Source organism: Melanotaenia boesemani, chromosome 16 (assembly GCF_017639745.1).
Source record: "Melanotaenia boesemani isolate fMelBoe1 chromosome 16, fMelBoe1.pri, whole genome shotgun sequence".
NCBI classification, from domain to species: domain Eukaryota; kingdom Metazoa; phylum Chordata; class Actinopteri; order Atheriniformes; family Melanotaeniidae; genus Melanotaenia; species Melanotaenia boesemani.
In genome coordinates this window covers 5,841,171-5,859,135 of record NC_055697.1, presented here as the reverse complement: position 1 = coordinate 5,859,135, position 17,965 = coordinate 5,841,171, and the positions used below count along the sequence as shown (strand labels likewise).

General features: G+C 39.8%; 1 protein-coding gene across 2 annotated transcripts in view; it reads left to right on the top strand.

The window, feature by feature from the left end:
* Window positions 1-17,965, top strand: part of smap1 (small ArfGAP 1) — a 149,867-nt gene that overhangs the window by 39,579 nt on the left and 92,323 nt on the right. The window contains exon 5 of one of the 2 annotated variants that reach the window (XM_042010277.1): window positions 12,520-12,585. In XM_042010277.1, the coding sequence (XP_041866211.1) occupies window positions 12,520-12,585 (66 nt within the window). Of the gene's footprint in view, window positions 1-12,516; window positions 12,586-17,965 lie in introns of both variants that reach the window. The other variant, XM_042010276.1, reaches the window with a different exon arrangement.

Sequence of the window (17,965 nt, the reverse complement as noted above, 5' to 3'; positions counted from 1 at the left end):
GGCGTTTGATGCCTTAACAGCTGAAGCGGGAGGAAGAAGGGTGGAAATGGAGGAAGATGAAAAGTGGTGAAAGCGTTTCTCTGTTCTGCCCTCTGAAAGTCATACTGTAGTCAGCATTAGTTTCCTCCCTGAGGTGGTTCAGAGAGTACAGCAGCGAGGGAGGAAAGGAGGTGGGCCAGTGTTTAGCATGTAACCTACTTCTGTAAATGTATTTTCCTCTCAATGGTTTTAGCATTAAAATGCCCAAATGTTCCTTTTATCAGCAGTCCAAATTAAGACTTTATATATTCCCATCCTTTTATTGTCATGTCTGGAGGTTCGTAGGTGCTCTTTTCGCATCACCTGCAAAAAGCTAAGCAGTGCTAACATAATTTTCTGGGCTCTAAATTGGCAGATCTCCATGTGAAGAACAGTGTATGTTCATTTATTTATTTTTTTTATTTTATGTACAGTTTAAAACATGGTAGTAGAGACCAGAGCCCTCATTTATCAACTATGCTTACACGCAGATCTGTGCATATTTTGTCCAAGAAAACATTTTCCTACAAGTGGGACTGGGTGATATAGCCTAAAACTGATATCCCAATACTTTTATTGGCTTTACCTCGATATACGAGTTATTAGGAGGGCATCTCGACATTTTAAAATCTCCTCAAAAACACTGTAAATATTAAATTCAACATTATCATGCATAAAAAGACACCATTAAGATTTTAGTAAGCTCAGTGAAATTGATCTGATCTTTCCCTTTCCCTTTCAACAAACTTTTTACTTTGAACCAGGGATCTGCACTCAAACATTTAATAAAAACCAGTGTTTCCTGACCATTATATTAGGAGGGCACCCCAACCTCCCAACAGCAACTCCCACCAACCCTAGAAGATCAAGTTTATTTTATTGTATATAATTATTCAACTAATATCTGATATATTCATTCAAATATAATTTTATTTTATTATTTAGGTTATTTTAATTTTGCACCAGATCACAACAGAAATAATGTAAGGCCCCCTTTCCTCTATAACAGGTTTATATTTTTACCTTTTATTATAAAAACTAAATCGCCTGGTTTTATTTATCTTATTCTCACGTCATATCTGTACTAGGGCTGCAACAATTTGTCGACATTGTCGACAATAGTTGACAACTAATTTACCCGTCGACTATTGTTAGCAAAAAAAAAAGACAAAAACTACAGAGTGAGACTTCAGTAAGCACATTAAACTTTAAAATAAATTAAATAAATGTGAGATTTGTAAAGCGGACCTTGTTTTATTACGGAAGTACGTCTGCAATGCTCGAACATTTAAAGAGGAGGAACGTCGGACTCATGCAAGATTTCAAAGCTGAAAATGAAATAAGATCCATTTAATAATTGAGATACATAATCCGATTGGTTGACTTGTGGTTTTAATAGCCTGTGACTAATGGACCATCAGAATAGTCATTAGTTGCAGCCCTAAAGAGCAGCTGGTGGAGTTTCCTGCCCCGGTGTACTAAGAACTTCATGTCCATTATGAAACACGCAAAGCTAAACAATTAGTCTCTCCGTTATTGTTGTCATTTCTGAGGCATATTACTGGTTAAAACAGATGTCTTACATTCAGCTTCCATGTCTTAACGATCGTTTACTAGCTTGCTAGCTAGCTAGCTGCATACTGCATGTTTCTTTCTCATCTATTCTGGTAAAAATCCAAGTGGGGAAATAAAATAATAGACAAGGTTGGACAAATCCTGACCGTCACTGACCTGGATTACTCCCTCTGTGCTCTGTTTCTCTTGGACAATTCAACATCAGACTAAATTATGTTGATGCATGTGTGCCGCAACACCATTTTCTTTTACTTTTTTGCAGTTTGATATCAGATGACTGAACAATCTCTTTATTTTGGAAAATGTGAGATCTCCTCAGTCACAAATCATTTATTGCTCTCCTTTCTATCTAATTGTCAGCTTTTTATTCAGCATGTTGTTTTAGAGGATTGTTAAAAATATTACCTGATCTTAAAGTGTACTTCAGATGTGTTTTTTAAGTTAAATGTTAACTAAACTTGAATGAGTCAACTAAACAAACGGGTTCAAACGTTTCCTTTCAATCACTCTGAGAAGAAACACAAGCAATTTCCATGTGATATCTGAAGCAGTTCCTGTCCCCACATCTGGTTAACTGAAGGTGTTTCTGAATGTAAATAAGCATGAACGGACACAAGCAGGGGATTTAGAGCACGTGGGGTTTATCAACAGCTGATTACTTGCCAACATGTTATGACTGGCCTCCGTATGTTTGATGTATACAGATTTTTTTGTACTTACGAACATTATAAATTTCATTCATTGTCCTAAAATTCATAGAATAAAATTTAGGACAGTTTCTACTAGGGCTGGGCGATTAATCGATAAAATCGATAAATCAAATTTTCCATTTCTGGAGATTAATTTTTTTGAAAATCGGGATTTTTTTCCATAGTTACTTAGCAGCAGACTTAGCCCTCCCTCCACACCAGAACGGTGTTTGACAGATTTTCAGTAAAGTGACCGTCACTCACGCCTGGGATTTAGCTGTGCGTATAGCTGCAGTGAGAAATGCTGCTCTCTGAGATACAGAAATCAACTTAACCCACAAACACTAGTTAAGAGTCAACCTTCATCAGGGGAATTATTTCAGCAGTGGATCCTGTATGATAAGGATCCAGATGGAAAGAGATCACGGATGCATTGTGTCGCATATTTCAATGTAAGATATGAAGTTGTTTATATGGTGGAAGAGCTATGGCATTATATGCTTTATTTTTGCTAGCATTCATCTATATAAACAAATGAATGTTTTTAATAAGTTTATTTATGTTTTGTAAAAGAAAAGGAAAAAAAATCGATTAAAATAGGAAATCAGATTTGGCTATAAAAAATCTGAGATTTTATTTTTAGGCCATATCGCCCAGCCCTAGTTTCTACCAACGGTTAATAAATGGCAGCACAGAAACCAGCTTTCTTTGTAGCATAACACCCTCACTGCAGCGCACATGACCCCAGTCACATGACACCGATCACATGACCCTAATCACATGACTCCGCCCCTGAAGGTGCAGGTTGAGCGTGTTGAGACGACTCAATGTGCCACATAGAAAGACTTATTTTCAGAGTCTATGTTGATGGGCTAACTTAAAGTTTACTTTACTGAGGCACAAGGAAACTGAAACTGAATATTAACAATGGTAAAGTGGGATAACAGGATATTTAGCTACTGAAGACGGCTGACTCAATACCGCGCATTGTGACAACACAAAAGCAAATACTACATATCCCAGACTAAAATGGGATTTGTAGTATTCTTTTTGTGTAAGAACAGCTACAACAGCCAGATGCCACCTCCACATACTGGTCACCAGCTTGGTTGCACACTGCTGTGGGATGACATGCCATTCCTCAATCAACATATATGGCAAATCATCTAGTCTTGGTAACTCTAGGAGCAACAGCAGACCAAGCTGGTCATTGGTATTGAGGTCAGGATGACTGAAGGTAGTCCCTGATAAACCCTAGTCTGTGCGGGAGAGCATTGTCATCTGGGAAGATAAAATTAGGTCCTCTTGTAGCCGTTTATGGTTCCTTTACATGCTGCTGAGGCCCCTGTTTATTAAATTAAGAAATTTTTAAATTGCCAACATGTCTTATTTCTTCAAACTTCAATCATCCAATCCAATCAATACTAGAAACATCTGTTTGGTAATGACAGGGAAGATTTGGTAAGTTCCCTATGGGCACAGCCCAAATATTCAACTCTGCTGCTCAGCCCACAAATGCATTTTCCTTACAAAAGGGAAATAAACAGGCTTTCTAACAGTATAAGATTTATTGCCAATAAGTATCATTACAACCAAGAATCTGCAGGTGGAAATAAGCAGCTTTGTTAACGCCTCGCAACAAGCATGTTCAGGGCTCCAGACTGCGACCATATGGTTGCATTTTGCAACTGAAACTTGAGACAATGAAAGTAAATCTTTCACCAACTTGCGCAATGGCGACCGATACATACTTTTGCTCCCCTCTTCAGCCCGGTAGTTTGCAGTAATCCACAAATTAGCTTCTGGTTTGCCGACTCTAACTTCAGTACAAGAAAAGGAGACAAACACCAATGAAGAAGACGACAGCCAATGGGCGTGTGAGCGGGACGAACGACCACTGTGATTGGCTTATGTGTGAAAAGAGACGGGCCTTGGGGGAATTTATTATTCCTAAATTAGTCGCTTTATGAAAGTGACTAACGACAAATCTAGCGACTTTTTCTGGTATTATTGGAGGCTTTTGGAGAAACATAGTTTACTCTTCTCAATGAGGAGCGGGTGCTGTGTGGACCCCTCCCTCATCCAAAAGCAGTCATACGAGGTCTTTTCAGAGCAGCAGCTGTATTCAAAGCAGGCGACGTCCACCTCTGTTTCATGACCAGGCTGAAAATGAAATGTACAAAGCTGCTGCTGGATGATCCCGTGCTAATTAAAAAACAAAATATACTTAAGAAATGAAACTAAAAATAATATTGACAGAATTATTATCTTATTTTATTATGTATGTATGTATTTATTGCTAATCTAAACATTTTTAGGTTGTCTTTTCTCAATTTTTACCTTTCCCAGGACATCCCTCTCTATGGCAGCATAGTGGATATCCATCACAACTATATGTACTAGGGTGAATACGCTAATTAGTGACTTCTAGCGACTTTTAGGACAGCTGGACACAGTGGCTGGAGAGGAGCATCAGTCCCTGACGTTGTTTATCCAGCCCTCGACGAAGGCAGACGCTGTTCTTCTCTCTCCCTCCTCCTCACTCTGCCCTGCTACTTGTCCTGTCATCTCTGAGACTCTCTTGGCATTTCTGTTCTGAATTTAGAATCTAGAACCATATATTTGATCAGCTGGTCCCTAAATGCAATCGACCAAATTTATTCAAACCGGAAAACAGGCATAGGGGAGCCTGCTTGTCCTGGCGCAACGTTTTCGGCTGGATATGTGATGGATTCCTGGGGAGTGTGGAAGGTCATGTGCCTGTCGATTTTGTAGAAGATATATACACATTCAGATTCATGATAACTGGGTTTCTGCTATTTGGAGCTGGCGGTTTCCTGTCGGTGGCCACTGGCAAGCTGCCGGATTTCTGTGCCGGTGTGTGTCGAGCTGTGAACAATCAGACTTTGGTGTTGCAGGAGCTTAATTGTAAACTAGATGGTAAATGGACTTGTACTTATACTTATACTTATATAGCACTTTTCCAGCCAGTTTGACCACTCAAAGCGCTTTACACTACTTATCACATTCACCCACACATTCACAGGCACATCGGGAGGCAACATGGGGTTAAGTGTCTTGCCCAAGGACACTTCGGCATGTAGTCAGTGGAAGCCAGGAATCGATCCGCCTACCTTCCGGTAGAAAGACGACTGCTCTTCCTCCTGAGCTACAGCCGCCCCAGAGGCTATTCTAGCTCAGAATGGCAAGCTGGTTGCGATTCCGGAGCTCGTACGCGGGGTGGACACCAACTTGGAGAAGTTGTCGGCTCGGCTGGATGGAAATTGACCCACAAATTCGGATAATTTAGAGTTGCCAGTGGGACCACTGAGAGACGGAACAGCTCTGGCCTGAAACTAAAACAAATGCTGTTATCTAATTCGGCTTCCTGTACTGGCGTTGGATGGCTGGTTATAAAGTTCTCCAGGAAGGTTATGTTGACGGATGCTCAGTCCCTCCACCCTCCCCCACCCTCCTCTCGGGCGGTGGACTTTTCCTGGATCAGCTCCCAAGGTCGCCCCACTATCATCTGGTGGCAGAGACTGGAGAAAGGAACTGGGAGAAAGTTCACAGGCTCACTTACTGCACACAATCACATACACCACTACAGACACACCTCCCCTGATGATTCACTGCCTTGGTCGGACCTTCCCCCCCTCCCTCGACTCCCGGGTGGCGGGTCGACTGGATGCGCTCATGTTCAGCTGCGTCCACACTTGGCCGCAATGGGTGACCCTCTCCCCCCCTGCCAGGTGTTTCTTATGTTGTGAATGTCTGAATTATGTGCTTTTATGTACAGAGGTGTGTTTTTTTTTTATCTAGCCTTTTTTTCCTCTAGCCTCATCTTATCCCCCTCATGTTATCTTTTTACATCTATATCTAATACTAATATAGGTGCACCGCGCTGTGGCTGCTGCCTCAGTTTGCCTGATCCTGTTTGTGCTTACATGTTGTTGCTGTCTAGTCGTGGACGGGTTGTACTGGAAGCCATTTCGTTGTACCTGTGTCCTGCACTGTGTATAATGACAAATAAAGAATCTTGAATCTTATTGCCAGGAACTACATGGACAAGTCACACCATGCCCTATGCAGGATGATGGTGACAAAGTTGCCGTTCTGCTTTGACTACAAAGTAAAAATCAAATCATCGAATCTGATCTGATTTGATTTGACAAGTACTATGTCTACTTGTTTTGTATTAGTTCAGCCAGTAAGATGTTTTTTTTTAATGTTATGCCAACTGCTACACAAAAAATGTGAATCGTAAACATTGTCATTTCTGAATTTATTATTCAAGTATTTATCACTAATACAGTGAAAATGAGAGGAAATGTGAATATTTCCTATGCAAGGCGATTTCAGCGTACACCCATAAATTTTTTGCTTGCGCTCCTAAAAATTTAACTTAGGGGCCATTGTTCTCCTAAAAAAAGTTAATCTGGAGCCCTGATGTTTCCCTTTGAGGTCAATGCAGGGCTGTGCATGTCCCTGTCCAATAACCCACCAAACACTAGTTTACTTACTTTCTGTGCTTAGTTTGTATACATCTTGAAACATCAGCAATTACCTTAAATACTTTCTTTCAGGCTTTCAAGCATCTGTTAAACTAAAACTGGAGACATGCTGAGTCATTCTTAATTTCACAACTTCATTATAAGCGTACTTGTCTGCGCTGCTCTGTCTGGAGCCTTCGTGACGTCACCCGTAGGTTTGTGAAGAGCAAAAGTGAAGCTCGTAGGGCAGTTCCTACCATCACCATCTTGGTAGTGTCACACCTGCCGTCCCTCCTGGAAAATACAAAACGGGCAAAGTGGTGGAGCTGAGAGGGGGGCTGTGAGCGTGGGGGTGGATGATTGGCGTCTATCTAGCTGCCTGTAGTTAAGAGCTAACTGAGCCAATTCGGATCTAACGTGAGCTAACCGGCAATGAAGGTAGGCAGGCTAAAGCTAAGGCGCACTATTAGCCGGCTAAAAACCGTGTTTGTGCTGCACTCTCCCTTCTTGCCGCGGATAATGGATACATGTCAATCAAAAGGACACGCCCCTAATTATGCCTAAATTCAAGATTAAATAACATCCAAACAGATGAGTTAGAAAAGAATTTACCCCCCTCACAGTTGTCATGAAGGTAAACTTGACCTATTAATCCTAAAATGGATTTTTGTACCAGGCTTTAAACATGTTTATTTCTGCTGTGAAGTTGGTCTTTTTAACATGGGAGTCTATGGGGATTTGCTCTGTTTTGGAGCCAGCTCCTAGTGGATGAGGGATGAACTGCAATTTTTTGCACTTTCACATAGGCTTCGCATTTTACCGCCGGAGGTTGCCGCTTGGTCCACCCCAATAGTGCTGCCTGGCTTCAGATTGAGTGGAGTCAGAGCTCCATCTAGTGGACAAACGACACAATGACATCATTCTGCACGACTCCAGCACTTGATAGCATTTAATGTTTTATGAGAAATTAGGAATATATCTGCATTTAATCAGCAAAACTCAGATTGAATATGATTATTTTAAAAAGGCTATAATTGGCTGATTTAATCGGCCAGCTGATCAATCACTCAGGCTTTACTGTAGACCCCGATGTTTTCTATCCTTTTAATCCTTCGTTTTGATTCTAAGGAGTTAAATACGTCACTGTTGCTTCATATCGAGTAGTTTTCTGTGTACTTTATGTCCCCACAATAGGTGGCAAAGGCACATCTTAGTCTTTGAATGACTTTATAGTTTTAACTTTAACTTATTCTATTCAGCTGTTGTGAGGAGAGGCATCAAGTAGAGACAGAAAACAACTCTAGAGGGAGGTAGCGGAAGCTGTGGCACATGCAGAAAGGCAGCAAACAGCCAGATGGCATTGAATTAACAAGGAGGAGATAAAGACAAGGGCAAGGTAGCAACTGAAGTGTTGAGTAAAATCTGTCAACTGACAGAAGCCCTGTGGTAAAGTGGCTGATGGGATTGGATTGGTATGGGTCTTGACGACAGATTGAAAATGGCAGTAATTATTGTAGTGCTTTCATTTCTTGTTGCTCGCCTGCTTTCATGATGGATTTTCTAGGTACCAAGTTGTGGGAAGCATTAGCGAGGCTTTTTCACTTACTTGGTTTGATGTCTCCTGAGTGTCCTGGACATGAAAGTGCCATACATGCAAATTAAGCATGAGAAATAAGCTTTTCTTGACTTTCCCCTTTCTCTTTTTCCCTCCATTTTTCATCTTCTCCTGCTTGTTCTCTGTTCATTTGCCACTGTCATAATCTCTCACTGTGGAAAGGTTTTCCATCTGAAACGGTCATAAAGGTCGTTAGTTACATGCTTAACTAGAAGCACTCAGACCTCCACCAAGCCATTTTTTTTGCCACTTATTATGGGTATTAGTTTTTGAGTTTGAAGCTCTAATGGCAAAATGATCCGTATCTACCTATGGGCAGGCGCAAACCTACGTCATAGCCTGGTGGTCACATGACCACGAACAGCTTACTGGTAAAAACAAACCTGCATGTGTACAGTGTTAAAATCTGCAACTTGTTCTCATAATTTTAAGTGCTGAGATTTCTAAGATCGATTTTTAATAGAAAATTATCCATATCCCAGTGTCAAGGCTAGAAAAGATATGAGGCGAAGCTAGCGGCTGTAGGACTGAACAAATGTCCTTATGTCTCCACCTTCACATTGTGAAGGAGCTGCTTACGAGAAACACTGAAAACTTCAAGTTTTACTAATCAGTATTGGATTTATTTAATTTGAATAGATTCAAATCAATAAATTGCTTTTTTAAACCCGGCCCCAGCAGTGATAGCATCAAACATTTTGTTGGTTGCTTTGGTTACATGTGAACACATTACGGCTGAATTCAGTCACTTTCTGGCTCGGTTTAGTCAGTACCTTTACTTAGAGATAGAAGAAAGCTAGTCAATTAGAGTTAAAATATATCCTTTTTTATGTGACTGTTCCATTCATAGATTTTATACTATTCAATATTTGACTCTTGAGACAAAAACAGGTCGATTTTTCAAATAAACACAGGCAGTTTCAGGCTGCGTGAACAAAACATGAGGTTGTATTTGGGAGGAGAATAAAATGTTAAGCTTTGCTTGGTATAAAGTAACATTATGGAATTTAATAGACAATCAGACAGACTTCTGGGCTGCTAAATATATACCCAGGGCCCTATGATTTCTGTGACACCAACATAAACATAGATTTTACTTGTAAGACATGCACCACCACAGACCATCACTTCTACCTCATCCCATCAGAAGCAGGCAGAAGAGGATAAGAGGAGTGCAGATGCATCTGCATCCTCAGTGATCCAGGAGAACTTCATATCCCCACTGTAGACAGTTACTGATAAGTGATGATTTAAGAAGTGTAAACAGGAAAGGGAATGCCTTCTATGCAGCAACTCACACTGGGCAAAATCATAGTTGCACTCTTAAGAAGAGTCTCTGACTCATTTGCACTTGACGCAGTTGATATGAAACGGGAACGTCCCAGAAATGTTGCAGCGTTCCAGTAAAGGGGCAACTTGTTACCGTGCAGTACTCTGGACTAATTAAGAGGCATTAAATGCAGACATGCTCTGATTGGCCGGCTGGTGGGTGAAGTGCAAGTGGGGAGAGAGAGCGTTAGGCTGCCTTAGTTACACAGTATGATTGCTAGACGGGGCCTTTCCACAACCAGAATTAATTGTAAAAATGTAAAATATTTTTTTCTACATTTGCTCTTATGCTTAGGGCAGATCACTTAGGCTATGTTTGCAGTGCAGGTCTAAATGCTCAAATCCCATTTTTTAAAATGAAATCAGATGGTTTTTTGTGTGGTTGTTCATATTTTCATTTCAATGTGACCTTCATTCTGAAGTGTGAACAGTATGTGCCCCTGAAGTGACATATAAGCGCATAACACGACGTCACATAGTGCGTAGTATTTACAGACGTAATGGATGCTTCACATCCATTTGGAAGTACTTGCACACTCGGAACCAAAACAATGACTCCCAACTGATGAATAAAAGAAGGAGACTGAGAAAAAGGAGAGCACAAATGTTAACCATGGCCTTTTGTAAGGCAGATGCTTCTGCTTCTGTACAGAGGCATGTACAGATAATGCAGCCGAGTTTGTCTGTGCAGAATCCTGCGCGGGTCCAGTTTTACCAACCCGCACCTGCTGGAACCTGTCAGGATGATTACCAAACCTGACCCGAGGATATCTTCCAGTAAAATCTGGACCCAACCCGACGATGTAGGACATGAAACACGACCTGACTCGCATGTTAACACATTGTACTTGCATTTACAATAAAAAAAAGTATACGTATCCGATCTAGGACCACATATGTGTCCAGGGTTGGATTAAAAACATCTGATTTGCGCTGTTTAGACTGTCATTAAAAAAATCCAAAATGAGTCACATATGGGCAAAAAAACTGAGCTGCAGTGTGAACTCACGCGGCGTCTTTGTCAACGCGTCACTCTTCCAACCAGACATGCAGTCTGGCTACGCGAACACGGCAACGCAGAAGTATTCCAGTCTGATTGAGCAGTTTGTAATGAGGCGTTTCTGGATTTTTGGATCTTCTCCCTGTGAAAAGACATCCCCAAGATTTCCTTCTCCTCCTGCTTCTACTCATACTCATCTTTACTTGAAATGAACTGGTCCCGTGACCCCCTGCGTCACGTCTGGGGACATGTAAATGCGAAAACTGTGTTTCCATGACACTTTTGCGATGTACTTTTATATTGACGAGTCTGAAAAACCCCCTCACGAGAGCGTAAAAACTTTTATTTGAGAGGTTTTTAGAAATTTTGGTGTTTCTTTATTGCAATATTTAGATTTTGTGCAATTCCAGGGGTAATGGAAACACAGCTTATGAAACTACTGGTATGAGAGACTACAGCATATCTAAAAAAAAGATATTATACATGTTTACCTTGGAGCTATATGAGGTTGTATAGTGAAACAAAATTTTGGAAAAACTGAATCCATCTACAATCTGTGTTGTATTCTCCAGCTCATATTTTTGGTTATTTTAAAGTTACACAGAGACTTTAATTTTAGATAATTCTTATAATCAGATTAAAAATGAGCTCATATTTTTAATGAAATGATAAAATGTCTCAATTGAAATAATTGATATGTTGTTTATGTTCTACTGGGAACACAATATAGTTTGATGAGATTTACAAATCATTGCATTCTGTTTTTATTTACACTATACACAGTGTCCCAACTTCTTGGGAAATGAGGTTGTTTTTTATGCAATAAACTGCTGATATGAAAACATCTCCTTAAATCTGCGATAGCTCTCTTGTGAAATCCTCTGTTTTAGCTGAAAACTGATTGAGAAAATGGGCTTTAACTTTAAAGTCAACCAAATACACTCACGATGGAAAAAGGTCCATGCAGACCTCTGTGGTGGTTGTAGACAATCCTTTGCCACCTTTTCTTAGGTTAAGGAAAATATGATACTGTTAGATTGATGATTCCTACTCAACAACATTTTTCTGTTGTTGGTATCTTGTGGAAGTTATGAAGAGAGTGAAAGGCGACGTTATCTGTTAAATGAAGGAAAGAACAGTGGTAATCTTAGTGGTAAAGTGATGAAGGTTCAGAGCAAGGTAAATGCACCATCAATCACCTGCTGGTAAATACACAAGTGGGATTAAAGCAGATTTAACGGATTAACTGATATTTTTATGACTGGAGACTGCATTGTTGTTTGGCATGGAAACAAACCTGTTGTGTTTGCATCAGCCTGTGATTGAGGCTGATGCATAAGCTGCTGGATCTGTTTGAGAAAGCTGGCGGATGTTCTGTGGAAAAGGTGCAGACTTACTGTGAAGAACAAAAAAAAAAAAACACTGGCTGGTAAAAGAAAGCTACAGAGTTCAACTCAGGCTTTTTGCATTGTGTGTCTCAAAGGTCAACAAAGAGCTAATAGAGGCCATAACTGTGCTTTTGCTTTTGGTATGATAGACCTTTTCAGGACGTGGTTCTCTCTGTGCTGCTGTGAGGCTGAATATAAAGTTGGTTTGCAGCAATTTGCTGAAGCGAGGAGTGCTCTGCTGTAGCAGAGAAAATCCTCCTTCATTCCCTCTAATTAACTCGCCGCTCTCTTCGCTTCACTTTTCTCCCTCTGTCATGCCCTCTCAAACCCATCTCTCCCTCTTCTTTCTTCTCTTTTTTTATCTTCTCTTCCATCCCCGTGTCTAAATGTCTCTCTAAATTTTTTCCAGCAGAAGTCATCTGAAGCTCCTCCACCTTCCACCTCGCCGTCCTCCCAGGCTGACAGGAACAGACCTGAGGTACAGGTTTCCTGTGTACTCTGTGTTGTCATGTGCTTATGTTCTGTTTATGTTTATTTTTCATTAATTAATATAGTTTGTGGGTTGTTTCATATTCATGAGAACATTATTAGGTACACTTGTTCAATGTTAATACAAATATCGAATCAGCCAATCATACAGCAGCAACTAAGTGGATTTAGTCATGTAGACATGGTCAAGTCGACTATCTGAAGTTCAACCTGAGCATCAGAATGAGGAAGATGTCTTTGAACGTAGCATGGTTGTTGGTCTGAGTATTTCAGAAACTGCTGATTTACTAGGGTTTTCACACACAACCATCTCTAGGGTTTACAGAGAATGGTCTGAAGAAGAGAAGATATCCAGTGAGCAGTAGTTGTTTGGACCAGGATGTCTTGTTGAGGTCAGAGGTCAGAGGAGAATGGACAGACTGGTTGGAAATGATAGAAAGGCCACAAGAAGCAGCAGAAGACCACACCGGGTGTCTCCTGTCAGCTAAGAACAGGAAACTGAGGCTACAATTCACACACACTCACCAACACTGGACAATAGAAGATGGAGAAACGTTGCTGGTCTGATGAGTCTCCATTTCAGCTCCACATTCAGATGCTAGGCTCAGAATTTAGTGGAAACAACATGAAAACATTCATCTGAACATCGATTGGCACATTTCTCACATACAAATGCAGCATGCAACTCAATGCATCTGTACCCGGGTAGTCTGTGCTCCTTTTTTTGAGGGGTCGTTTGAGACATTATTCAGAATTACCCTCTCAGAGACGTGTGTGAAATTTAAGTCATTCACACATTATACTAAAACCTCTCACACATTATCCTCAGTTTTGTGGCTGAACGAGCTCATTGAACGGTCGTTCATATTTTGGGTGAACGTGAACTGAACGTTCTGTATTTCTGCCTGATGAACGTTATTGTGAGCGTGCTCATGCTGGCGTTTGTGAAAGGCGTTCTCTCACAGTTGAACTTTGTTCAGTAGAGTGCCAGGTTTCCATGGAGCCTTCCAGGCAAAATCCCAGCTAAAACACACCTTAAACAGGCCTCAAGATATAGGTTAAAAACACCAAATCTGGCAACAGAAACCACCACAGAGCCAAACCGCGCATGTGTCATCAAATTGCAAAACATGGGGGCAAAATCCAGTGAAGGCAGCAGCACCACCTCTGCCTCAATGATCACTACAGCATCTTCGTATGATTGCTTAAAACAATTTTGTGAAGAGGGAGAAATCTGGCCTTTTTTTGTAAACTTTGCCCACCGGGTGTCAAGAAGCAACTCTGGACATCAACAACATGAACAGCAAACCTGAAACGGCATATTGTAATAAAGCACCTGGCTAGGCTTCCAAGGTACGTGAAGTAAACGTCAATAAAAACAATCTAAAGACTCGGCAGCAGCGTGTTAAAGCAGATCCTCTACCAGCCAAACGTAAATAACGGCGTACAGTATCAGCAGACCTGCAGCCTTTGAGGAAAGAGGAACCCTCACCTTTCATAAACCTGACAAATGCAGACATGTGTTTTTATGTTTTGTTTCTTACTTGTTCTTTTGGGCTGAATTTTGCACTTTTTTGACCCAAGTTCTAAAACTTTTCTTTGGACAAGCAAGTCAGAAAAAAGTGTTGTTTTTGGCAGACATCTCAGTTTTAGTCTTAGTTTTAGTCTTCAGGACAAAAATGCTTATTAGCCTTAGTCACATTTTAGTCATTTCTAAGTTTGACAGTTTTAGTCCAGTTTTAGTCGCCAAAAACTGAAAAAGGTTTTAGTCAAAAAAAAAAATATTAGTCTGTTAACAAATTAATTTAGGTCAATAATACGTATTATAAGTGGAATCAAGGTTGACAGGTTATAACAAATAATTCATTAAACAAGTTAACCTTAATGCTTTTGCATAATAACCAGATCCTTTACCACAGGTGTCCAAAGTGGGTCCTCGAGGGCCACTGTCCTGCAGGTTTTCATTGTTTCCTGCTTCAACACACCTGACTTAAATTAAATAGGTCCAACAGCCTATTAGGTTTTGCACAATGACTAATTAATTTGAGTCAGGTCATTTTGGAGCAGGGACACATCGAAAACCTGCAGGATTGTGGCCCCCAAGGACCGGAGCTGGACACCTCTGATCTACCAGACTGAAAGCTTTAGCTGAGACTTTCCCATCAACAGGGATGCAAAGCTGCCGTGTTATACTTCACTGCTGTTTGGCAGAAACCTTTTATTTCTATATTTCACCTTTTTTCATGAACTGATGTCCTACTTCATCATAAAAAAAATGTCACACAAGAAAATAGCAGCTCTGTAAGTTCAACACATTGTGAGCTTGTTGTTTGGTTATTTTCATTAATAATTAAAAAATTAATAGGAATGGTTTTAGACTTAAGAAGGTTTCCAACCAACAGCAGATACTTCCTGATCTACTTAGGGTGATGCTTTGCACAGATAAAGTGTTAACTGTGGAATCAATTACTCCAAAAAACAAAGAGCAACAACATCCTTACTTTGGTAACTGTGGCTTTATTTCTGAGAATTTTCTGAAGTGTAAAACACCACCCTGAACACACACATGTCCAAAATATGAGCAAAGGATGAGGAACACATGCTCAACTTGACCTGGTCTGCCAGTGGAATTATGATGGATTATAGTTAAAATATGTCCATCTATCATTTCGTTGTTTCCACCAAACCCCTTCGTCGACGCTGCGTCATGATTCATCTATGAATAAATAAACTGCTTGTCTGTGTGACGCTGCACGTCTGGTGGTGGGCGTGGCCAAGGTGCAGCAGCATTGCTGACTGACAGGTTGCGTTCACAATAGACAGAAATGTCGTTCCTTTTTAATGTCGGACAATCAGCCCTCGAACATTTTTGTCTCATCAATAAAATCTCATAAATGTCTTGTCATGTTTTTGTCATCAGAGAGCCATTTTTAGATCGTCACCGTCTGGTTATCGTCATGAAAAAAAGGTTTGTCAACGAAATAAATTTGTCATCGTTGACGAAAACAACACTGAAAAAAATACATTCACAAAATATTGAAAAATGACTTAAAGAAAAGATAAATGAAGTTTAATTGTTTTGAGCTTTACGGTGCATCCTTTGCTTCCTCCCTCAGCCTGGTTCCTACCCCAGATAGTTTAATAATTTCTCATTAAACAAAGACCATTCAAGCAAGTTTTTCCTCATTTTTTTATACTGCAGGAGTGAAAGCTGCAGCTGGCTACGAGCGTGGGCTGAATGGGTGGCAACAATTGGAAAATGCCAGTATTCTGAGGGTAATAGCTTGCAGCAGCATATTGGGAAAAAAGAACTATGAACTAGTTCATTTTTAGAAATGTGAATTTAGTTCAAAATTTGAATTATGAACTATGAACTGAACTAGCTCATTTTAAAATGTGTTAACTGAACTTTGAACTAGTTCATGTAGAAATTGAGCTGACTATACTGAAATTTCCTCTGATATACTTTACTGAAATGCTCTTATACACAATACTAAAATGTTCTAATACATAATACAGAAATCATTCACACACTATAGTGAAATTTCTGAAATCACATTTCACCAGTATGTATGAAAGGAATGTGTGTGAGAGACAAATTTCACTTGAAAAGGAAGTAGTTTCAGTTGAAACGGAAGTCACACAGTAGAAAAAACATGAGCACATTTTCAAAGAAACTGAAGAGGAAGAAGTCGGACAACCGACCGTAGTAAGTCTGAATGAAGACAATGCTAACTAGCCACCTAGCATATCTCGGCCATTAGGATATACAGTGCTGTAAAACGAAGACCTGGACAGCACTGCGAGTCAAATTTTTATAAAACGTTACAAATGCAGCAACACAGTTACTATCCCAGTTGCATAAGCACCCCTTTTCTCCTACTTTTCCTAATTACAAAAAAAAGTTGGATGCTTCAACACTGACTTAAACACTGACATATGAAAACAGCAACATGGGGTTGAGAACTTCTTTTATAAAAAAAAGAGTCAAGGATGAGACAGGGAGCTGCATGAGATAATGGAGTAATGAAGCCTTGTTTACACTTCCTTTAAAACACATCACACACTGACAGCCAGCTGATGAAGTTCTTTTTGGATGCATTAATGTTTCGATGCAGAGTCCATCTCACTGGTCGTATGACAGTGACTCTGTGTTTTATGAGGGTTTATTTCACCATTTCTAGCTTCACTGAGATTACTTCCAGGCAACTGAGCAGATATTAAAACAGCATAAGTCTTCACAAAACATCTGTCGCAGTGTTTCTCCAACTTCTTCTTCTTCTGTTTGTTTAGAAAATGCACTCCTGTTTTTTTCTACTTCTGTTTCAACTGAAATTACTTCCTTTTGAAGTGTGATATGTCTCTCACACACACACTAGTAGAATTCCTTTTATAAATAAAAGTGAAATGAGGTTTCAGAAATTTCACTATAGTGTGTGAATGATTTCAGCATAGTGTACAAGAGGCCGTTTAAGTACAGAGTATGAGAGAAGAAAACTCAGTATAGTACATAAGGAGCAGTTTCAGTATAGTGTATGAGATTTCATTATAATGTAGGGCTGGGCAATATATCAAGATTTTCAAATATATCGAGACTTTATCAGACGCAATATAGAAGCAATATTGTTTATAGCGGGATTGCTTGTTTTGAGTTAAAAGCATCTTTTCTTTTGCATTTTGCACAGCTGTATTTTTGTTATGGTCGTTGAAAAGTATTTTTTATTTATTTTGTTTTAGGAGCATTTAATTTAATATAAAGGTAATGTAATTTCAGTCAGCTGTTTTAATGCACATGTCCTCCTGATCCTTAATAAAAGTATATTTGGCACTAAAGGTAAATTAGAACTGTCTCTTTGGTTACTTGACAAAACAAAAATATATTGAAATATATATCGTATATCGTGATTCAGGTAAAAAATATCGAGATATAAGTATGGCTCATATCGCCCAGCCCTACTATAATGTGTGAATGACTTAAATTTCACGTGTCTGTGAGAGGGTAATTATCAATAATGTCTCCTCCTATAATGGCTCAATAACGGTCCTCATACTTTTTGTACTTCATGAATAATGTTTAAAGTTTGTGGTTGAGTCCGCTGACTAGTCATTTCTCTAAATGTTGGGCCTCACACAGAAAGAGCTTTATGTGAAATAAACTGCATTACTTTTTTGTGGTATTTTCAATCTTTATCTTACAGCTCCACCCTCTTTCACTCATATATGCGTACACAAACCCAGGTTTTCATCTTACTGTTTCAGTGTGCATATGATGACGAGGATGATGAAACCAGCAGACAAGAACAAATGGGGAACATTTTTCCATGTCACACTGCTGTGCTTAGATTGGAAATGCAGTCACACTGTCACAG